The sequence below is a fragment of the Oncorhynchus nerka genome, linkage group LG8 (assembly GCF_034236695.1).
Source record: "Oncorhynchus nerka isolate Pitt River linkage group LG8, Oner_Uvic_2.0, whole genome shotgun sequence".
Lineage (NCBI taxonomy): Eukaryota > Metazoa > Chordata > Actinopteri > Salmoniformes > Salmonidae > Oncorhynchus > Oncorhynchus nerka.
In genome coordinates, this window is record NC_088403.1 from 48,864,275 (window position 1) to 48,888,892 (window position 24,618).

Sequence of the window (24,618 nt, forward strand, 5' to 3'; positions counted from 1 at the left end):
CCCCTTGAGCCTACGAACGCAGAGCCCACCCACAGAAGCCCAGCCTTCCTGGCTATAACACCAGGCCTCACTTTAATTTCTTCAATTCAGTACCACTCGTGGACAAGGTCAAACACCCTGATGGCGCGGGGTCAAAATATGTTATACCTCATTCTCTCCTTCAGAGAACAGCTACTTATATTCATAACATTACTTTTCTTTTCAGTCGGTCACTCGGTAAAACATACTATGGGGACACACAATCCCGCCCCAAGCCGGCTCAGAGGCACACAGCAGCCCAAGCACACAGCGGTCCCACAGATGCCAAAAGTGGTTTTAATACTTACCCAAGAAGCCTGAACTGTCAAAGCCACATACAGGGAACAAGTACCTGTTGCAACTCTGCTGTAGGCACTGAAACGCTGCAGCCCAAGTCCATAGACACCACAGTTACAGAATCTGGGTACTCGCATGCTACCATTGCAGACCAAGGCTCAAACCCACAGGGAACTGTGGTAACACGGACATAATGCTGACTAACATCAGCCATGACTATTTCCATAGACCCTACCGGTTTCAAAAAGACTCCCATGAGTTTGGAATGACTGAACTCACACAAGGAACTGCAAGTCCAAAAAAACAGGCCGCTTTCTGTGACTTGATAATTCGCACGCCGCTTCATCGACAAACCATGTTAGCCCAAGGCTCAAACCCACAGGGAAACTGTGGTAACCCAGATAAATGTGCAATCTGTCGGACACCAAGGCAGCCCAAGGCTCAATCCCACAGGGGAACTGTGGTAACCCAGATAAATGCGCAACCAGCGCATGGAGTTGGAGAAGCAAGCACGGCGGCGCGGTAGGAAGCCAGAGAGTCAGCCCCAAAAATTTATTGGGGGGGGGCACACAGGAAGTGTGGCGAAGCCAGGTAGGAGACCTGCGCCAACTTCCTGTGCTTACCGGGGGGCTAGAGAGACCGGACAGGCACCGTGTTATGCTGTGAAGCGCACGGTGTCCCCAGTGCGGGTGCATAGCCCGGTGCGGTACATTCCAGCTCGCGTATTGTCCGGGCTAGAGTGAGCATTGAGCCAAGTGCCATGAAGCCGGCTCTACGCAGCTGGTCTCCAGTGCGTCTCCTTGGGCCGGCTTACATGGCACCAGCCTTGCGCATGGTGTCCCCGGTTCGCCTGCATAGCCCAGTGCGGGCTATTCCACCTCGCCGCACTGGCAGGGCGACCGGGAGCATGCAAACAGGTAGGGTTGGGCAGGCTCGGTGCTCAAGAGCTCCAGTGCGCCTGCACGGTCCGGTCTATTCGTCACCACCTCCACGCACCAGCCATCCGGTGGCAGCCCCCCGCACCAGGCTGTCTCTCCGGCTCATCCCTACAGGTGCTCCCGCCTGTCCAGCGCTGCCAGAGCCTTCCTCCTCTCCCGCCTGCCTAGAGCTGCCAGAGCCCCTCTGCCCAGAGCTGCCGGAGCCCCTCTGCCCAGAGCTGCCGGAGCCCCTCTGCCCAGAGCTGCCGGAGCCCCTCTGCCCAGAGGCGCCTGAGCCCCTCTGCCCAGAGGCGCCTGAGCCCCTCAGCCCAGAGGCGCCAGAGCCCCTCAGCCCAGAGGCGCCAGAGCCCCTCAGCCCAGAGGCGCCAGAGCCCCTCTGCCCAGAGCTGCCGGAGCCCCTCTGCCCAGAGGCGCCTGATCTGAGCCCCTCTGCCCAGAGGCGCCAGAGCCCCTCAGCCCAGAGGCGCCAGAACCCCTCAGTCCCGAGCAGCTGCCCCTCTGTCCCGAGCAGCTGCCCCTCTGTCCCGAGCAGCTGCCCCTCTGTCCCGAGCAGCTGCCCCTCTGTCCCGAGGAGCTGCCCCTCTGTCCCGAGGAGCTGCCCCTCTGTCCCGAGGAGCTGCCCCTCTGTCCCGAGCTGCCCCTCTGTCCAGTGGGGTCATTAAGTAGGGTCGCCGTGGCTAGGAGGCCACGGAAGCGGACAGGGTGGGGGACTAAGACTACGGTGAAGTGGGGGCCACGTCCAGCACCAGAGCCGCCACCGTGGACAGATGCCCACCCGCAGGATTGCTGAGAGGTAAGAGTCAGTAAGAGATGGTCTGTGCCTTGACTTCGTATATTTCATCACTGAAAATACATAGGTTGCCAAGACAGTACAAACATCTTCTGAGCATGACTCCTAATAGTTGGAAAGCTTTGTTAATCGAGAGACGCATAGAACCTCGTCAGTGACATTGTTTTGAATAGTTCTCAAATCACTGCATCAGACTGAAGATCGATAAGCTCAAGTTGCAGGTCAGTGGGAGTGTTATCCACATTGAAGGCGAAAGGAAACCAACAGCATGTCATTTTCCAAATCCCCAAAAATGACAAGAAAACTCACCGTTCAAAGCACACAGCAGCGATGTATACTTCTCCTGCTGGTCATCTGATAAGGAACAGACTAGTAGTGTAGAAAGGTGGGTGAGATGGTTGGCTTCTACTTGACGTGTCAGGAGGAGTCATTTTCCCTTGAAGGCTTTGACAAGGCTGTACATCTGATGTGTAAAAAGGCCCTTCCCTTGTAGTTTGGAATTCAGTTCATTCATGAGGGACATGATGTCCACGGTGAAGGCAAAATCAGCCAACCATTATTTATCTTGCAGTTAAAGGAAATCCACATATTTTCCTTTTATTTGCAAAAACTCAGCAATCTCCGACTTCAGGTCCCACAACCTTTTAAGCACCTTCCCCAAACTCAGCCATCTCACGTTTGTGTGGTAGGAGAGACCTGCATGACCCGACTGTTTCTTCCAGCAGTGAGACAAACTGTATGTGGTTTAAAGAGTTTTCTCTTATGAAGATTACCACTTCAGTGACTGCATCCTCAACATGGCTCATTTTCAGAACACATTTACAGAGCACCTCCTGATGAATAATGCAATGCAGGAAAATCATTTTCTGATCTGGGTTCAGCTCAGCTACTTGATCATGTATCCTTTTCAAAAGGCCAATGTTTTTTCCTGTCAAGTTTGGGCACCCATCAGTGGTCACGCTGGATAACTTTTCAAAACTCAGTCCCAGCTTTGCCACATTTATTTATTAACCTCCTCCAATAAACCTTTCCCTGTGGTTGTGCTCTTCATTGACTGCACTGAATCACGCTCCTCTGTAATTTCAAAGTCTGGGGTTATGCCTCGTAAGAATATCAACAACTGAGCCGTGTCACCTGCATCACCGCTCTCATCCAGGGCCAGGGAGAAATAGGTGAAATCCTTGACCTTGTTTTTCAACTGTTGTTCCATATTCTCTGCGATGTCCTCAACACGCCGTGTCACTGTTCATCTTGACAGGGATACATTTTCAAACAGCTCTTTCTTGTCGGGCAAAGTATTGCTGCAGAGTCAATTAAACATCCTTTAATGAATTCGCCCTCAGCGAATGGCTTGCTATGTTTAGCAATTTTGTGGGAGAGTACATAGCTAGCTCTCGCAATTCCGTTGTTTGCTGAATGCACTTTTGTGAAAAGTCCGTGCTGATTTTGCAACTGAGAAAGCAAATCTTTCAATGCACTTGCCTCCTGCTCAGAAGACATATTCCTATATTTCTCTGCATGCTTTGTCTGGAAGTGTCGGGACAAGTTGTAGTCTTTCAAGACAGCGATGCTCTCTTTGCACAATAAGCACACAGCTTTCCCTGATAACTCAATAAAGAAATATTTCGATGTCAACTCTTGCTGGAACACCCTAAATTCATTGTCTACTTTCGTTTTCTTTGAAATCTATGAAATACTATATTTTGCGCAATTTCTAGCTAGCTACTATTTGTAACGTGACGTGTGTGTCAGCCTGTCAGTCCTCGTCTGTCCTCGTGCAGTTGTTATTTATACGTGCCTTCAAAATAAATGTCCCACAAGCAGTGGGAGTTGTAAGGAATTGCTATTTCGTATGCAGGTGACTAACTTACTGCTAATTACATGGCTACAACTCACAGTAAAGCCTGTGGGGTCCCCTACAGGATAGCTCCCACATTACACACATAATCTCCTTTGTAACCGAACACTGTGTGCCCGAAGAAGATTCTACGATGACGGACAGACAACTGAGCCAATGGCGGAAGACTACAGACTACAACCAGCTGAACCAATCCGAAGATCCGATCTTCCTAGAGTCAACCTACTTCCTGTGACGTATATAAGGGCTGTGCTGACTGTTTACGCTCTCTTGCCTGCCGTTCCACACGAACTAACGGAAGAGCCGTAATTACGCTGTACTACATATTTTCACTCTGAATAAACTGTTTACTTGTCATAAAATTTACCACTTAGTCTGAATCGATCCTTGACCGGCTCACCCATCTACATATCCAATTGCTAACAGAAATGGTACGCAGAGGATGGTTAACTAACGGTCCAGTCGAAGCGAGCAGATTGGGTGTGAGAGAGGGGGTGAGCGCGTGGAGAGGAAGATTCGAGAAGGACGGGTGATTTGATTTTCGGGGGGTGGACAACAATTCTACTCAACTCGGGAAACTGATCTAAAGGTGCACCATAAATAAGGTAAGCAAAACCTGTTAAATCAAACTTTGCATATTGTCGTATAGTCTGCCTAAATTTCGATCAGTATTTCCGAGTAAGTATGAATTCTTGTGTAAATTTATAATTTGCTGACGAGTCGAAAGAACAGTGTAGTGAACATATCTAGTAACGACCCGGCGACGGCCGGTGGGATATGAATCACTGATGAGATATCAGTCACAGTCTGATAGCTTTCAATTGATGAGAGATCACTTAAAGGCCTAGATAATTCCGATAGGGGTCGAACATATATAAATTCAGTTTCGATAGGGGTCGGACATGTGTATCGGATATGTGTATCAATTTTGATAGGGGTAAGTTTCGATAGGGGTCGGGAATAGAGATCAGTCAGAAACCTAACGCCGAGGGGGAGAAATTGCAATTTTGTCCCGTGAACCGGTAGAGGCTAGTCTGAGAAATTCACTGATAAGAGTCGGGAATAGAGATCAGTCAGGGGATAGTTAGCTACTATTCATTGAACCTAACGCCGAGGGGAATTTTGTCCCGTGAACCGGTAGAGGCTAGTCTGAGAAATTCACTGATAAGAGTCGGGAATAGAGAACAGTCAGGGGATAGTTAACTACTATTCATTAAACCTAACGCCGAGGGGAGAAATTGCAATTTTGTCCCGGGAACCGGTCGAGGCTAGACTGATAAGAGATTCACCGATAGGGATCGGCTTTCAGGGATCAGAGAGAACGTGTATTAATTCTGATAGCGGTTAACTTCGATAGGGATCAGTAGGGGATAGAATTGGATTCTAGAAGTTGAATTCTATCCAGTAAATCCGCTTAGCTCGGTCTGATAGGGGTCGATTTAATAAGAGGTCAGAGATATAACCAGTAATTGTATGTTTTGTCTATTTGTAACTGTTAATATGTACCTATGACTTCTGTGTTCTGACAGTTGTTATAGAATTTTATTAATTGGCCTGTACTGAGTTATTTTAATAGGAATGAGTGAATTGTGATTGACCAATATGTTAAATTCCTTCGGGACCCTGTTTGTTCTGAAATCTGCATAGAAAACTGTCCTAATTATATATATATTGGGTTGTGTATAGAGGTGAGGGAAAGCAGAGGCTGTGTTTTAACATGTAAAGGACACGATTATGAATGTTGGAAATTCTATGTGAATTTCGTATGAATGACTGTAGTATTGAGAAAACATATTAACCAGAGTTTGCGTTCCATGATTTTGAGACCGGGGAAATTAAATTGAGAAAAACGTTTGTCGCGGAGTAAACCGCTAGGTGGGGATACGTAACTGGGCTATTATGCACACGTGCTGATAGACAAGGCCACCTCAGTAGTCGAATGACCGTGCAAACTTGATTGACAGCCGGGCTAAAACACTGATTTTCGCTTTTTTCATTCCTGTTGATATTGCCTAAAGAGATTGCTATAGAATCGCTCAAATTTAAATGTATAATCAGGAACAAAATGACTGATGTATAATTGAAATAATATCTGAATATAATATTTAAATATTGAGACTAAATAGTTGAATAGATCCCTTGGTTGTGCGCTCCACAAATCCCATACCGACCCATGCGTTTTTCTCGAACTAAAACATACAAAGGAGAAGCTCAGAGATAAGACAGAGCACGTGCAGCAGTGTCTCTTCGAGTACATCGTGGGTATTGATCAACGTCGGGCGAAGTATATGCTAACTATATTCAGATAGAAGGAGAGAATTCCGATTAAAACTACGATTAAATTCCGATTGAATTAAATAAAATCACGATTAAAAATTCACAATGGCGACCCTCAATACTCCAAAGCTGAGGTTTAATGAGTTCCTAGAACAAAAAATAGAATATAGATCAGGGGGAAAGAAACAATGGAAGCACATGAAGAAAGTTTGGGAGGGATTAAAGCTAAAATGGACACAGGAAGGTCATTTAGGAGGGGAACCGCCATCCGCAGTTCAGCTGAAAACAATGGAATGTGGGTTAAGAGAGAAAGAGGCAGAAAAGAACAAAATTCACATATTTAAGAAAGAAGGGTCAGATACGAAGGGAGCGAGATTAATGAGAATCCTAATTGAGGGAAAACTTTGGGCGTTTAAATTAGTGCTATTTTCTGTTGTTCAGATGCCGGAGTAACAAATGCAGATAACTGAAAATTGGGTCTATTTGCGGAGAATCTCAGTTCCATAGCGTTGGTGGTTCAGTGGTGGAGTTCTCGCCTGCCACGGTTCCCAGCTGAGGTGTAAAGAGTAGTTATATATGTCTGAGTTTTTGGTTTTAATTAAACTAATTGTTTTGCAGAGAAAGTTATAGTCACTAGTATTGGTATAAGATATAAACTGAACGTTTTAAATAGTTTGTTTGGTTCAAATTGAAAGACTAATTCATTCAACTTAATATAAGAACGGAGATTTTGATGCAAGGCGATGTCTGTTCACTAAATGATTTGTTGGGAATAATACATTGGGAAAAGAGTCGTAATTAAAATGCTAATTCAAAGACGAGACAGTAACTTAAATCAAATTAATTCTGAATAATAACGGGGGAACAATTACGATAGATTTGTGTCCATCGAAATGTTTTTATAAGATTAGCGAATTGAGAGATGTTGATTGATGTTGTAAACTCTAATTCAGGATTCAACAGATGTGATAAATTAGGTTTGGTTTATCGAACCCGAAATACTGTTGTTGCAGACAGCCAACCATTATTTACAATGAGTTGAAAATCGTTGCGAAATAAGTCAAGATTGAGCACTTGTTGATGACATCACTCGCGAGGTTTCCGTCGCCACGGAAATTATGTCTTGACTGGGGGTGACAGAGAAAATGGTTAGTGTCCTTTAAAAGGAGTATGTAAATCGTCAGGAAAGATGCTAAAAACTAGCAGCTGATTCGCTGGGTGGGTATCATTGATTTGTGGCGTTTATTTGGACTGTAATTGGGCCGTGAGAGAGAGGGATTGGATGTCTGAGTCATAAAACATCGTGATGGTGGATTCTGATGGTTGTTGATTCTTGGTTTGATCGTTTGAATAGCACCAGTGAATTTGAGCACTGTTTCCATTATGTGGAACGGTGTCAGGGTATTAATGGTGAAAAGCAACCTCTATGGTAAAACATAATTGTACATGTTTCGGTAAACTAGCGAGGTTGAATTTGGTTATTTGTACATTTCCCTTGATACGTAGACATACGTAACAGGGGCAAGTTGTTTTTCCTTGAGGAACACGCAGATGGTGTTTTGTTTTATTGAGATGTAAATGTGAGTTGAAGGAGCCAAGGGAAAATACGTTATTTTTATTAAATATCAGGGATTATAATCTTGGGGAGAATGAGGCCATAAACGACCAAATTGGAAAGGCCTGGAAGTTTTGATTAATCATTAAGGTTTGCAAATATATACACATAAAACATTTGTTAGGACTATTTGTTTTGGGTGCAAAGGTATTTTAAAGAGACACGCTCAAATATGGAACTTTATGAGTTTTTATTTTATGAGTTTTAAATTACACAAGTGAATTTGGATTTTAAGGATAAAGGGTTCTTTAATATGTCTAGTGTAGTATAGAACTTGACTATAAAAGGGTGGGTTGACTCATGGACCTTATCATGACTGTCTTCTAAGGTCTGATCAGCCTTGGGGGAGAGTCATTGGTATAATGAATGTGGTCATATTGAGTACTAGTTTTAAGGTAAATTCATTATAAAGGAGTTTAGGTTAGGAGGTTAGGATAGGATATATATTAAGCCAATAGGGCAGGGAATTACATAGAAAAATAAGTTTCAGTTCTTAGGGGTGATAAATCACTGTAGACAAGGAATTCTGCACTCTGCAACATATATTAAATTCATGTTATTGTCAGATAGAATACTGAGAGTCCTTGAAGGAAGGATTTTGATATGATAAGCATTTGTTTTGAAATTTTTTTGACCATTAGGGGTTAAAAAAAAAAAATATATATATAGTATTAAATTTAACAGGTATATAGGACATCTGTGATGATTTAGGATTATTGTTAGGTTGATTAAGGAAATGTAAGGACTTTAGAGATTGACACTCATAGACATGATTTTGGATAAAGTGAAACAGTTAGAAGCTTAGTGGTATTTGAGAAATATGAGAGAAAAGGTTTAAATTGGTAAATATATATTTAAGAAAATATATAAGTAGCGCAGATAGTTCTTAAGTAGATAAGAAACTTGACAGGGAATTGGTACTGGATTGACGCCCAAGTGAGAATTGGACATGTGGAAAACTAAAAGGGGCTCCTTCATGATGTCAGACATAAGGATAATATACTAATCTTACCTAAGTCAGTATTTAGAGTAGGTAAGGTTGATACCTGGGCAGAGTCAGGTATCAAAAGGGGGATGGGTAAATTGTGGTCTAGGATAGGATGGGGCTTATTGGATAAGAAACTAAAAAAAAAAATTAAAAAAAATGTAAGCTAACAATTGGGAATAGAAGTTAAAGATATAATCAGATAAAACATATGAGAAATTGTTTGTTAACCAAGCCTGTATGTCCAGGATTTTATGCATTACAGGTGAACTACAGGTGAAGTCACTCAATCCAGTCCCAGAGGCTTGGGGACCATAGGAGACCCCTGGGGACAGCTAGCTGAAAGAGCTACCCAGATTCATATCGCACGGCAGAAGGGTAAGACATTTTTTCACTGTCGGACAATAAACAGAGTTCGGGAGAAGAACTGGAATTAACAGAATTCCGGGGGCCAACTCTCGAATGAAGTAACCCTACCTGTCCTATCACCCCTGTTTTTGTTCATAGAAGTGAAGATGTGTCTGGCTCTGGCTAAGTGATGTGTATTTTGTTCCAAAATAAGCATAAGAAATCCCTAGATCTGGGTAGACAAGAAGTTAGAGTAGAGATTACATGATAACCAACTTCGGACAGTTCTAGGATTGGAGAAGAGGGTATCCTTATAGCATGGGGGATCCCACAAGGGTGGATAGGTTTTCCATGATATGGGGAAACCTGGGAGCAATGTTGAACTTTGTAAAGGTGATGAAATCCTACTAACCATCAAAACTATTAAGCTCTCTGATGCAGGAACTCACACCCTCGGACTACAAAGGACGAGGACAGACATGATGGGTGTGTTTTCTATTAGGGTACTGCCAAGACCAGAGGTAACCGGACACACTCCTCTACCACCACTGTGTTAAAAATACCATTCAGGTAATTAATGTTAGAGACTATTCGGCTATGGATCAATTAGAAACTGAGACTGGTTTTGATAGTAGGGACAATTTGTGGCTGTCTTATATGAGGTACACAGCTAAAACCCTGAGAAGAAAGGACTGTATTATTTGTAGTCATGATAGACCTGTTCTGGCTACACACCCATTTGCTGTAGGAGAAGGAGGGGGGTGGTTGTGTATTTTGAGAAGTTTTTACCAGGTTAAGCCCAATTCAACCCTCTGTTCCTCTTTGAGCCTTGTGTTTCCTGCAGTACCTCCTCATCGGGCCATTTGGGGTGTTGAGGCATATGGGGGCAATTACGAGTGCATCACGGGTACAGGTAATGGCATTGATTATGGGAGATTGCCTGAAGCTGATTGCAGGAGTAACATAACCATTAATTCCACTTGGCCAGTTACAGGCCTAAACCAAACTAGTGGTCTGGCTGATGTATGTTGGATGAGTGGAGCAAAAAAGAGTGCTGAGACCCATTCTTAGAGGAGAATGGCAAGGTACGTGTGGTCTGACCAGTTTGATAATTCCACGGACCATTGTTGATGTTGTTGCTGAACAGCTGCTGAGTTCTGTAACCAGGGGACCTGAAAACATTCCATCCCATGGGAGACAGATGTAGTAGTGCTCCATGGACAGAGGATGTAGTTGACATACACACTAACCTGTTGGGAGTGCCAGTGGGGATTCCTCATGAGTTTCAGGCCTTGGGTAGGAATGATGGACTCTGGCACTTACTACCTACTATGGGTCCAGCCATGGTGGATGCTGGACAGACTGCATGGATTAATTATATCTACTATAATCAACAGCGTTTTGTGAATTACTCCCGTGATGCACTCACTAGTATGTCTGAACAGCTTGAGGCCACATTTGGGGTTTCCAGACAGAATAGACTTGCCTTGAATATGCTTCTTGCCAGTCAGGGGGACGTCTGCAAGATGTTCGGTAAACAATGTTGCACATATATTCCTAATAATACCAGTCCAGATGATAGTTTTTAAACTTCACAATCTAAGGCGGGGTTGATGCACTATCTGCTAAGATGAGGTCCACGGGGGGGGGTGGAGGAGTCTGTTCTCTTGGCCTGGTTTGGTAAGTGCACTGGTAGGATGGTTACTGGATTTCTGACCCTAATTCTTGTATTATTTGTTATTGATGTGATGTGCTGCTTGCATCATACCGTGTTTTGAGAAGTCTGTTACAGATGTGGTGAGGGCTTCAGGCATATGCCTTTGCTTGATGCTCCAGTTGGCGATGCTGATACGGACGCATGCTTTCAGGGGAGGATGGGACTGACTGATGATGACACATGGTTTGGAGTCCCTGGGTGGCATGGAGCCCACCTGGTACAGGATAGAAGTAGCTGAGAGTACCAGATGGTTTCTAATAATTCTTTACTCTGTTTTCCATGACCAAAGTTTTATCCTACATCTTACATGTCAATAACAATAAAGTTTTATCCTGTTTTTGATAAGTGACACCCTAGTGGGTGACAAGGGGGAAACAAAGGCATATATCACTTGTTGTTAGTAATAAACTTTTTATTATTTTCATGAAATGCTATGACTGCTGAAATAAAGGATAATTGAGTGACACCCTAGCAGGAGTCAAAAGGGGGACCTAAATTTCACACTATTTTCTTTTGTTCTGTTTTTGAATGAGCTGTTCTCTTTTGACATGAGTGTAGTTTAAACTTTGTAACTGTTATATGATTCATTGCTGAGTTTTTGTTCACACCGTTGGGGTTATTTTACATTATAGCCATTACCATATATATGATTGAATATTATCTGCTGTTGCCTTGTGTGGATGTATGTATGTGTTATGCTACCTAGCTGATTTGAAACATTGTTAAAAGTATCAGGGCCATGGAACTTTCTCATGCTGGAAAAATACAGAAGGGAGGGCACATTCAGAGCGTGGGGTTGTGAGAACAAGCGGTCTTTTTGGTTAGATAACAGGAGCCAGGTGCGAGATAACGGTATGGAGCAAGAGACCCATCTTTCAGTTTTTGCAGCAATTTTGGGAGGGGGATCCAGTTGCTTTTATTGATTAAGCTTCTCCATTGTATGTCGTGTCCCATCTGGGATGGGAAGAGGGGGAAATTATTTTTCTTTGTGGGCCATTTCCGGATAGACATACCTAGTTTAGGATATTTTTCCTTTTTGGATTATGTCTTCGTTTTTGCTTGGAGTAATGTATCTGGACTATATCACATCTCTTAGGAGATGTGAAGAGAGGGTATCAGAAACTTTTTCCTGCTGGAAAAAGTTGGCTAATGTGGACAATAATTTTTACTTTAATTTTGAGCTGTGCTCCGCAATGTTAAATGAGGGTTGTAAGTTCCTAGGTGGCTGGTAGCCAACTTAGTACATAGTGGGATTGAATGGAGAACATGATGGTAATACATAAATATCTATTTCTGTTTAATACCGTGCCTTATTTCATAGTCCTTTTGGGAGAAGTTTCTCTTTGTGTCTGGATCCAGTTAGGTTGTGTCACGTCTCTGGTGAGACGTGAAGAGAGGGTTTTGTAAGGAATTGCTATTTCGTATGCAGGTGACTAACTTACTGCTAATTACATGGCTACAACTCACAGTAAAGCCTGTGGGGTCCCCTACAGGATAGCTCCCACATTACACACATAATCTCCTTTGTAACCGAACACTGTGTGCCCGAAGAAGATTCTACGATGACGGACAGACAACTGAGCCAATGGCGGAAGACTACAGACTACAACCAGCTGAACCAATCCGAAGATCCGATCTTCCTAGAGTCAACCTACTTCCTGTGACGTATATAAGGGCTGTGCTGACTGTTTACGCTCTCTTGCCTGCCGTTCCACACAAACTAACGGAAGAGCCGTAATTACGCTGTACTACATATTTTCACTCTGAATAAACTGTTTACTTGTCATAAAATTTACCACTTAGTCTGAATCGATCCTTGACCGGCTCACCCATCTACATATCCAATTGCTAACAGAGTTAAATCATTACACAAAGGCCAGTATTGATTGGGCTTTTAATTTGAATAACTAATACGTTTTTCAAAACTTTACTATCGCAAATTCTTAATGTGATCTGAGCATGATTCCACGGGGCGTATTGAATCAGGTCGCGGGCCACATATGCCCGTCCCCCCCCCCCGGGCCAGCCTTTGCCCAGGTCTGGTGTATAAGGTTGAGTTGTCAGCATACATAGACAAGCGGACTATATTTAAGGTCATTGAAAGGTCATTATTAAAAACAAAAAACCATAATGGCCGTGCTGCCCTGTGTTACACCATACCTATTTTGCATTAGAGAGAGTTCAATTAAAGAAAACCCTCTGTTTTCTATGAGATAGGTAATGGTCAATGCATGACAAGGCAGAGCCTGTAAAAACCTACGTTTTTTTCAGCAATAGGTTGAAAGTAGTCAAAGATATCAAAAGTCGCACCTAAGTTTTACAAAACAGCTCCCACAATCGTATTATTATTCATTTCTTTCAGCCAATCATTAGTAATTTGTGTCAGTGCCAAACATGTTGACTGCCCTTCCCAGTAAGCATGCTGATAAATAAAATTATATTTGGTCAAACAGGATTTAAAAAAGTTTGCATCAACACCATTAACATGCTGATTGGTTGGCCGTTTGAACCAGTAAATGGTGTTTTTCTATTCTTGGGCAGTGGAATGACCTTTGCCTCCCTCCAGGCCTAAAGGAACACATTGTCTGCTAGGCTTAAATTGAAGATGAAGAAAATAGAATTCATAAAGTATTCCGCTGCCAACCTCAGCAATTTACCATCCTTGTTGTTGGTACTAGGTGGTTTAGCCTTATTTATAAATATCAATAATTACACTAACTACAATGCTTGTCTTTCATTATTTGGTCCATTATGCATGAATATGAAGGCCCAGCATTTGTTGTTTGCATGTCTCTCCTAAGTTTGTAAATCATGTCAACAAAAAAGCTGTTAATGTCGTTGTAACGATGTGCGCTGAGAGTCGGGAAGCAAGTTCAGGGAGTGAGTGTTTTAATAAATAAACATAGCATAATACAAAACATGTAAACACGAACAGCACACAGACATGACACAGAAACAGAAACAATGACGCCTGGGGAAGGAACCAAAGGGAGTGACAAATATAGGGAAGGTAATCAGGGAAGTGTTTTTTTATTTTTTGTGTCAGAGTAATGACGTCGGGTCGGGAACTTCTACAGGCTCTCATGCCTCAACCAGATTGCCAGGCTTCCCTGCCTCAGCCGGCTCGTCAGGCTCCCCTGTGTCGTGTCTTTGGCTTTGCCGGATTAAGTGATATGACATGCTATTCTATAAAATAATGTATCCGTAATTAATATTACCTGATTGAGCTAATCATGTAAATGTAATTAACTAGAGAGTCGGGGCACCACAAAATAATATTTATAGAGCTGTTATGTTCTGAATAAACTCTTAAAGACCTAGTAATATTTTACATCAATAGCAGTCAATATTAATCGCCACCTTAATTCAGTCTCATCTGAAAGTTGTAAATTCTTGGTTATCTTCATGAACCCTGGCTAACAAGTTGAATTACCAATACAAAATTGGGTTGAATTATTTATTTACTAAATACCTAACTAATCACACAGAATTACACATACACATAATTAATCATAACTTGATTACAAATTTCGTCATAAAGGAAAACGTCCCTAGCGGGCGGAACAGATATGACAGCTTGTTACACAAAAGAAAAGGGGCTGGGTTTGAGTGAAAGAGCGGGAAGACTGAGTAACAAAGGAAGAAGCTGTGCTATCGTAAATACAGTATCTTATGCATTCTAAATTACTGCCCATTTGGAAAAGGAAAATGCAATAAATATTTACTCTGAGCTGCGCTTCGGTAGGTTGGTGATAGATGGAAGGCCGTGTTGCCAAACCGAGTCCTTTGTTCTTTGAAGAATGTCTCTGGTGGTCAATTGGATCCGTTGTAGTAACGTCGTAGTGTGATAGACCGGATACTCTGTCTGTTCCTTCCTAACCCTCGTTTGCAGCTGCTGTTGCTAACTCAACGGCTTGGAGGTATCACTTCTGTAGTGAATAAGAGTTCAAAGTTCATACCATTTGCAACCAAAGCTCACGCTGATGTTGGCTTCGTTCTGTAGTTATTATCTGAACCATTCTGACATCATTCCAATTCTCACATTTTAGAAGATAAAATCACATTTCATCCCATCACGAATAATTTCATATTCAAACATATAAATTGAACAACAATTCCATGTGAATCCGATAACTCTGATGTTTAGACTTCCCACTGTAGCCTTTATGTCATCTTATCATTGATGAGAATGTCTCAGATGACAACCGAACTGACATCATATTCATTAAGTACCACCTCATATGTTCAATAGGTCGGATTACCAGATTATAGTTCATTTCCCCCCACCTTCTAATGTTCCCAGAATCTCTATGTTAACCAAGGGGTTTGCAAATGTAACATCAGTAGGATAGAGAGAGGAAAAGGGGGGGGGGGAGGTATTTATGACTGTCATAAACCTACCCCCAGGCCAACGTCATGACACCTGCTACCACCCACTCGTCAGGTTCTCATGCCTCAGCCGGATCGCCAGGCTCCCCTTCCTCAACTGATCTGTCAGGTTCCCACTCCCCAGCTGACTCGACAGGTTCCCGTGCCTCAGCTGGTATCGGGGAGGGGGTACTGGGGGAGGGGGTACGTCGGCGAGGGGGTACGTCGGCGAGGGGGTACTGTCATGTATACTCCCTCTCTGGCCTCTAGGTCATCAGGCTGCTGATTATCTCACACACCTGTCACCATCGTCTCGTGTACCTGCGCCTAAAGACACTCAACTGAACTAGATCACCTCCTTGATTATCTTCCCTATATCTGTCACTCCCCTTTGTCCTTTCCTGTTATTTACTCTGTTTTCATGTCGGTGCTTTGTTTGTGTTACGTGTTTATTGTTTAATTTATTTATTAAAACACTCACAACCTGAAATTGCTTCCTGACTCTCAGCGCACTAATTACAGTGGTTTGCATTACCAAAGGGCTTTGTGATGAACAAGCCATCTGTCTCAATTAAGCATTCTTTATATAATTTATCTTTGTTCCATATTACAGTATCGTTTCTTCTTCTTTATGTTTAGCTTAGTTAAATGCTTTCTCAATTTACTGAATGTTTGCCAATCTGCTATGTTGTCAGACTTATTTGCTCTTCCCTTTGCCTCATCCCTCTCAGCCATACAGTTCTTTAATGAATCATTTATCCATGGGGATTTGGCAGTTCTAATAGTCAGTTTCTTGATTGGCGTATGCCTTTTAGTAACCGGAAGGAGCATTTTCATACAGTAAATGCTTCAAGTGCATCGTCAGGTTGTCCCTCATTACACACATCAAACCAACAAATATGTTTCATGTCTTTGACATAGGAATCATTGTATAACCTCTTGTACACTCAGAAAAGAAGGTGCTATCTAGAACCTAAAAGGGTTCTTCGGCTTTCCCCATAGGAGAACCCTTTGAAGAACCATTTTTGGTTCCAGGTAGAACCCTTTTGAGCTCCATGTAGAACCCTTTACACAGAGGGTTTCTCCTATGGCGACAGCTGAAGAACCCTTTTGGAACCTTTTGATCACTAATACACAATTTTAATCCCAGTCTATATGGCTATTATATTCTGATCACTACATCCAATGGGTGTGGATACTGATTTAGAGCAGATTTCTGCCAAATTAGTAAATATGTGGTTAATACACGTGGAGGATTTAGTTCCTCTTCTGTTTGTAATTACATTGGTAGGTTGACAGACAAACTGAACAAAATTGCAGGCATCGGTTACAGCTTGAAGCTTCTTTTTGAGTGGACAGCTTGATGACCACCAGTCAACATTTAGGTCACTCAGACAATATAACTCTCTGTTGATATCACATGCATTGTTGAGCATTTCACACATAAAGTCCAAATACTGACTTTTGGCACTTGGCGGTCCATAGTATCTTCCCACGAAAATAGGTTTTAGATGAGGCAAATGAACCTGTAGCTATATTACATCCACATCATCTGAGATTTGGTCCCTTCTCAGCCTATCAGGACTATGTAACTTGTTTCAGGAAACGAGGCTCAGGAAATGTTGCACGTCACTACTTCACAGGAGAGCCATTTGAATGTGAACCTTTCTTTTGTTTTATCAAAATGTGTTTTTTTGGGCAGAAATGCCTTCTGGAACATGTGAACTTTCATGTGCCTTATTAACAAACTTGTATGCCATCTGTAAATACTAATAAAAAAAATCAGATGTTACAAGTTTCTATTTTTGTCAGAAAGTCATTTTCTTTTCAAGTTAAAGTGTACTGTTAGCTAGCTAGCTAATGTTAGCTGGCTGGCTCGCTAGCTAACGTTTATTGTAGTGTATTAGCGACACCTAGTAGTGCAATACCAGCGGGGCATAAGGAGTCACTGGAGGAACAGAAGGAGGCTGAGCCTGAGAGACCAGGAATAAGGTACAAGTCAATGATTCCCGAGTCTGAGTCAAGTCGATTCATTACAACCAGCGACGAGGATATGGAATTAAAATAAACCTTATCCACTCAAGAAGCTGGGAGAGTGCAGGAAAAGTGAATATGTAAAGGGACTTTTCACAAAAACCTAGCCGTTCAGTTAACACAGCTAACAAGCAAACAAGTGCGCTAGCAAAAGAAACTAAGAATAAAGGCACTGAGTTTACCTTCTCTCTCGCCATTTGATGTGCATTCCAACCCAGCCAGTGTTGGTTTGCGATGGGAAAAATGTCTTAATAGTTTCAAACTGTTCATCACTGCTTCAGGAGTCAAAGATGCAGCCCTGCTGGTCAACAGCCTCCATTGCTCTTGCTTCATCCATTAGAGTGGTGAGAGTTAGGTCCCTCTTGCGCAGAAACCATTTGCGCAACACATTTGAGTGACATTTGTTTAGGCAAGCTGAACAAGCAAAGGGGGAATCATTGGACATGTTTGTGGGCAGACTGAAACAGTTGGCTGCTACATGTGATTATGGAGATGTGAAATATGATTACATAAAGGACCAAGTGATTGACAATTGTCATTCAAATGTGTTGCGCAAATGGTTTCTGCGCATGAGAGACCTCACTCTCACCACTCTAATGGATGAAGCAAGAGCAATGGAGGCTGTTGACCAGCAGGTGGACAGAATGGAAAGACTAAATGTCAATGCAATTCAACAAGGGAAAAGTGAACAAAAACAACCCAGACGGGAATGGAACAAAATATAAAAAAGGATAACAATATTTGCTTCATCCATCAAAAGCAAGCCATCTAATGATGACCAAACTGTTAAATGCTTCAGATGTGGTCAGGAGGGCCATACTGGACGGGCATGTTCCATCACACAAGGTAAACAATGTGACAAAGATGGACATTTCTCCAAAATGTACAGGACAAACACAAAACGGAATGTAAATCAAGTCACAAACACACCTGCCATACAAAATTATAAAACAGACAAATGTGAATTCTGACTGAAGGATATAGAGTTCATGAGTTACATTGCCTCGAAGAACGGCTAGTAAACTACTGTGGCAGATTTAACCCTAATCTAAACCACTGAGAAGACTCACAAAAGCATCGTGAGACGTTTCTTTTGTGAAACTTTGGATACAACCACAGTCAGGACAATGGACTACAAGTGACAGAGACAAAATGGACTACAAGTGGCAGAGTCTGACACACTGCCTAGACAAGTGACCATTCACCTACAGCCTTGACCATGAAAAGTTAAGACAACAAGTTGTGCATCTGAAGGACTATGTTAGATAGATATGTTGCCAGAATGGAGCGGAATAATCTCTGGCACAGTCTCAATGGCAGGGCAGTCTACCCCTAGCCATCACAGAAAAGTTCCGGCAAGAATTCTTGTTAAATAAACATTGTTAACAAAAGAGTTCCAGCAATGTATCCAGAGTTATGGTTGGTAGTTTAAAGAAAGTAGAAAATAAACATTACAGTATGTTATTGTTGGAAAATACGTTAATACTGTATACAAGAGATACTTTATTTTGAGTACTAGATAATGTTTTGTTACGTTATAATGCATAGATAGGGGCAGCAGGTAGCCTAGGGGTTAGAGCATTGGACTTGTAACCGAAAGGTTGCGAGATTGAATCCCCGAGCTGACAAGGCTATGCTTGAGAGACCAGAAATAAAGTACAAGTCAATGATTCCCGAGTCTGAGTCAAGTCGATACATTAAAGTTACGTGTATGATCGGAGTAGTAATATTATTTATATCTCAGAGCCATTTGCATTGCTACTTATAGCCTAATGTTTGCTAGCTAACATTGAACCTGGTTGGTTAGCTACCTGAATATTCATGCAGGGTAGTACCATTATGAGTTGGGATTATCTTTTAATTGTTTAGCTAGCTAGCTACTTGTCTAGACAAAATAATCCACTCTACAAGTAACCATTTCAATAGAATGTTCATGAATTTACCAGTTACGTCTAACTGTCGATAGACGTAACTGGTAAATTCGCTCTGGCTATCAACCCCGATTTCAGAGCACTCTCTTCTGAGTGTGCGAGAGCGCAGAATAACTGACGAATTTACGAACGCTCAACACCCGTTGAATTTGGCTGGTGTCAGTAAATGATAACAAAAGTTCATAATTCAATTGTTGCCAGCAGCATAGTTGCAGTCACCAATGCTCTGGATAACATAAGAACAGCCTAACCAACGCTGCTAGGGCAAGTAAAATGGTCAGAGTGAACTGTTCTCTAATTTGTGTCTGGAAGTAGCTAGTTAGCCAGTTAGCTTGAGTGCCTGACTGCTGTTGTTAAGTCAGAACGCTCGGATCAACCCTACTCCTCGGCCAGAGCGTCCAGTGTGCGCTATGCCCGCTCCAAGAGCGAAATGCTCTAAATTTATAAACTGACAATCTGACAACACTCTTGAGTTTCCGAACGCCCAGAGCACACTCTGGCACTCCAGATTAAATTTACGAACACACCCGTAGTATAAACCAATTTTAAGTCTTTAAGTCTTTGGTTGTTCTGTACATGGTCACACATGTGAATCCTTAAAGAGATGGGTGGGGCTAAGGCTTTAGAGGGTGTGAACAATGCCTAATGGGTGTAGATAAAGAAGAGCTCTCCAGTAGGTGCACTAAAACAATTAATGGCAGGGTTTCTCAAAAGGGAGGTTTCAAGTTTATCTACTTCCAAAACAGAATTACCTTCCCATTGTTTCTCAAACATGTTCTAGCTCTGAGTCTATACTTTTATCTAATGTAAAAAAAAAACATGTCTCTCTGGCCATACATACATTTACATTTACATTTAAGTCATTTAGCAGACGCTCTTATCCAGAGCGACTTACAAATTGGTGCTTTCACCTTATGACATCCAGTGGAACAGCCACCAATAGTGCATCTAGGTCTTTTAAGGGGGGGGTGAGAAGGATTACTTTATCCTATCCTAGGTCCTTAAAGAGGTGGGGTTTCAGGTGTCTCCGGAAGGTGGTGATTGACTCCGCTGTCCTGGCGTCGTGAGGGAGTTTGTTCCACCATTGGGGGCCAGAGCAGCGAACAGTTTTGACTGGGCTGAGCGGGAACTGTACTTCCTCAGTGGTAGGGAGGCGAGCAGGCCAGAGGTGGATGAACGCAGTGCCCTTGTTTGGGTGTAGGGCCTGATCAGAGCCTGGAGGTACTGAGGTGCCGTTCCCTCACAGCTCCGTGGCAAGCACCATGGTCTTGTAGCGGATGCGAGCTTCAACTGGAAGCCAGTGGAGAGAGCGGAGGAGCGGGGTGACGTGAGAGAACTTGGAAGGTTGAACACCAGACGGGCTGCGGCGTTCTGGATGAGTTGTAGGGGTTTAATGGCACAGGCAGGGAGCCCAGCCAACAGCGAGTTGCAGTAATCCAGACAATGACAAGTGCCTGGATTAGGACCTGCGCCGCTGTGTGAGGCAGGGTTTACTCTGCGGATGTTGTAGAGCATGAACCTAGGAACGGGCCACCGCCTTGATGTTATTTGAGAACGACAGGGTGTTGTCCAGGATCACGCCAAGGTTCTTAGCGCTCTGGGACGAGGACACAATGGAGTTGTCAACCGTGATGGCGAGATCATGGAACGGGCAGTCCTTCCCCGGGAGGAAGAGCAGCTCCGTCTTGCCGAGGTTCAGCTTGAGGTGATGATCCGTCATCCACACTGATATGTCTGCCAGACATGCAGAGATGCGATTCGCCACCTGGTCGTCAGAAGGGGGAAAGGAGAAGATTAATTGTGTGTCGTCTGCATAGCAATGATAGGAGAGACCATGTGAGGTTATGACAGAGCCAAGTGACTTGGTGTATAGCGAGAATAGGAGAGGGCCTAGAACAGAGCCCTGGGGGACACCAGTGGTGAGAGCACGTGGTGAGGAGATTCTCGCCACGCCACCTGGTAGGAGCGACCTGTCAGGTAGGACGCAATCCAAGCGTGGGCCGCGCCGGAGATGCCCAACTCGGAGAGGGTGGAGAGGAGGATCTGATGGTTCACAGTATCGAAGGCAGCCGATAGGTCTAGAAGGATGAGAGCAGAGGAGAGAGAGTTAGCTTTAGCAGTGCGGAGCGCCTCCGTGATACAGAGAAGAGCAGTCTCAGTTGAATGACTAGTCTTGAAACCTGACTGATTTGGATCAAGAAGGTCATTCTGAGAGAGATAGCGGGAGAGCAAGACCTCCTTCTTTTGCATTCCTATCTTTCCTGTATATGCTATAACCATGCACAGCTGCTACTGCATCGTCAAATTATCTATGTGTCTTTCAGAGATGGCCAGAAATGGAATGTTTTCTGATGTTAGTAAGTTGTCAATGTCATGAATTTCATTACTAGCCAGATAATGATCATTTTGTGCAAAAATTTTTTTTTTTAAGACAGGCCCATTGGGCTAAAGATGGACCAGCCCACCTGACATTTTCCCGAAATGCCAGATGGCCGGTCCGCCCTCGGCTCCTGCCAACAGTAAGAGTTCCTAAGTTAAGTGATCTACATGGTGCAGTCAGAAGAGTGCCCCCTATTGGTTAACCACCACCAATTCCAGCCAATACTTACCCACTCCAGGGGGTCTCCTGACCAATACAATTATTAGATCCAGCCATGCTGGGCATCATCATTGAGATGCCCAGCATACTTGGAATATATACTCTAATACAGACTCTTTTTTCCAAAGTTATTACTTTAAATGAACAAAATATGTTTAACTAACTGGTCTACTGAAATGCATTTGATCAATTTTGAATATTTACAAGTTTAAATTTTGGGAACCCCTATGATAATGATATAAGTCAGTCTACAATTAAAATATCTTATCGTTCTCTCTCTCAAACCAAATGCAAAAGTGGAAAACCAGTGACTTGTTAATAATCTGTGGTGTATGCAGCTATATGGTTGTTACACTATGTCCCGCCCATTATCAGAAATTACATTCGTCTCTATTATTTGAAGATTCAGTCCTTCCTTAATGGTATCTCAATGCAGACCTACACACAGAATGGCACGTATATATGTATCAGCTCTGGTCCTCTACGGCTTCTGTAAGTTTCTCTATCTTCAGTTCAGATTTTAATAGATTTGGTCATTCAAATAGTTGTGACTGTGTCTAGGTGTGTATGTAGTATATGTGTGCAAAAACATTGTTGTGTGTGAACAATAGCTTTTTATTAAACCACACCAGATATACATTCCATAAGAATTACACAAAAGTTATGTTTCTAAATCTGTTTTCTCTCCTTCAGGTTTGACCCCTGTCATCTTGGTCTCTCCGCCACCCTCAGTGGTGGTCCATCCTGGGGATAATGTCACCCTGCAGTGCACTAATGGCCTTAAAGGACCAGGACACGCTGCCTGGTTCAAACAAGTCAACGTCTCAGAGCCTCTGTGCATCGCGTCTATGTACAGCTCTCAGCCGTATGTCAAGCATCACAATGGTTTTCAGCCCAGCCATGTGGAAATGTTCATCAGCAATAGAATAATCGTCCTGAAAATCACAGAGGTGGATGTAGCTGATTCTGGTCTGTACTGCTGTGGAATGTACGAACAGTACTTCATCTTCACCAACATGACTTTCCTGATGGTTCAAGGTATTCTTTTCAATTATTTCTCAGCTGTGACTACTGAATGCTATGAAATGTTGTGCTATAGGTATGCACATAAAAGAGTTGGAAACAAGTTAGCGTCCAATCAACTTTTATGTAGCTGGAATATTAAACTCTCCTATTCATCCAAAAGGTTACAAGGATTCTGACAAAGAGCCAGAGCAATGTCCTGAAGGTATGCTTAGTCTGTTATTGTATGGTGAAAATAATTTAAAACAACAATTTTAACCCATATCTTTAATGTGAGCTAGTAATTGTTAGATTAATGGGGTCTAGTTTAACTATTGGTCTTGTAGGACAGGATGATGATGGAACCATGTACCTCCTTACCCTGGTTGTGATCCTGGGTGTTGTGACTGCTGTTCTACTGATAGTCGTCCTCATCCTGGTCCTCAAGATCAGACGAGACACGAACAGACACAACACAGGTAGAAGCCCATTTCATGATAATATGCGACCTGTGAACTACACTTCAAATGTGAACGTTTTCCCATTATATACTGCACACTGACAATCAGAAGAGACAGTGTGCTCACTAGAATGGAATGATCCATTAATCCGTTCTCTCGTCTCTCTTTTATATCATATTTAGGACCTGATTCTCAAAGACAACCACAAAATGATCAGGTAAATACTATATTGTTAAATACTCTATTTTCAGTGACATTTTGTAAGCAATTCAGAAACAGAAAATTACAACTTCAGCCACTTTCATGATGTTATACTGAACCAATATCCAGATTCATTGATTTATGCTGCCCTGAATTTAACCTCCAAGAAGCAGAAGATGGAGAGGAGAAGAGAGAAGGAGCTGGACACCCATGTAGTGTATGCTGCTACAAGATGACAAAGTGGAGGAGGATGAAAGTTTGGTTGGCCATATCTTTGAATAGATTGATTTGCCATAACTTTGAATACAAGTTTAAATCTTGCTACATTGAATATGTGTAGTTCTATTAAATGGACTGAAATGGATTTAAATGTAAATCAATCAATCTCTGCAGTGTATGTTTGTTAGTTGTCCCTCAGGGCTACTGTAGCCCTCTCCAACTAAGTTAGAGCTCCATAGTACAGGAGGATGGAACGGGAGGGAAATTGGTTGTTCATATCTTTGAATACATTGATTTGCCATATCTTTGAATACAAGTTTAAATCTTGCTATAGTGTATGTGTAGATAAATTAAATGTTTTGAAACGTAAATCAGAAAATAACTCTGGAGTGTTTGTGAGTTGTACCTCAGGGCCACTGTAGCCTTTTCCAATACAGTTAGGTCACACAGCTCAGTGGTTCAGGGTGTGGTTAGAGAGGAGTTAGAAGTCAAAACACAACTGTTTAATGGTCACAGGGGAATAGTTGCCTCTTTTGACCTCTCTTAACTTAGATCTCTGTTGTGTGCGTTAGTGAATTGGTATTTTTTTATAGGGTGACCCTGAGGGCCAAAGTACCCAGCAGTATTTGTCACTTCTAAAGATAAATAAAGAGTTAAACTTAAATTGCCTTTGTCATGATGTTATTCGTCCCTTAGTATTTCCTCTCGCTCTTTCTCGCTGTTGAATCTCTTTTTTAATGGGCAAAGTATTTAAGTGACTGTAAATGAGGGGATGATTTAAGGGGGTTAGACAGTGACACTGACCAACTGTTATTTTCCACTGTGGTGAGCCTTACATGCGTCATTCTCTCTCTCTCTCTCTCTCTCTCTCTCTCTCTCTCTCTCTCTCTGCTGAAGACAAGCAACCTGCACTACAGGAAGACTGGCATTCAGCTCTCACCACACCTCTCAGTGCATCAA

General features: G+C 42.7%; 1 protein-coding gene across 1 annotated transcript; it reads left to right on the top strand.

The window, feature by feature from the left end:
* Positions 1 to 22,201: 22,201 nt before the first annotated feature.
* Positions 22,202 to 24,283, top strand: LOC115133493 (uncharacterized). Its single transcript, XM_029666761.2, has 6 exons — positions 22,202 to 22,267; positions 22,469 to 22,813; positions 22,962 to 23,003; positions 23,125 to 23,256; positions 23,421 to 23,455; positions 23,607 to 24,283. The coding sequence occupies exons 1-6, from the start codon at positions 22,225 to 22,227 to the stop codon at positions 23,673 to 23,675; spliced, it is 666 nt and encodes a 221-aa protein (XP_029522621.2). The 5' UTR covers positions 22,202 to 22,224; the 3' UTR covers positions 23,676 to 24,283.
* Positions 24,284 to 24,618: the final 335 nt, after the last annotated feature.

Excerpts from the sequence above, each read along its gene's own strand:
- LOC115133493 (XM_029666761.2), top strand. The coding sequence starts at position 22,225 with ATGGCACGTATATATGTATCAGCTCTGGTCCTCTACGGCTTCT. Across the intron at positions 22,268-22,468 it reads TCTGGTCCTCTACGGCTTCT|GTTTGACCCCTGTCATCTTG; the intron begins GTAAGTTTCTCT and ends TCTCTCCTTCAG. Across the intron at positions 22,814-22,961 it reads GACTTTCCTGATGGTTCAAG|GTTACAAGGATTCTGACAAA; the intron begins GTATTCTTTTCA and ends TTCATCCAAAAG.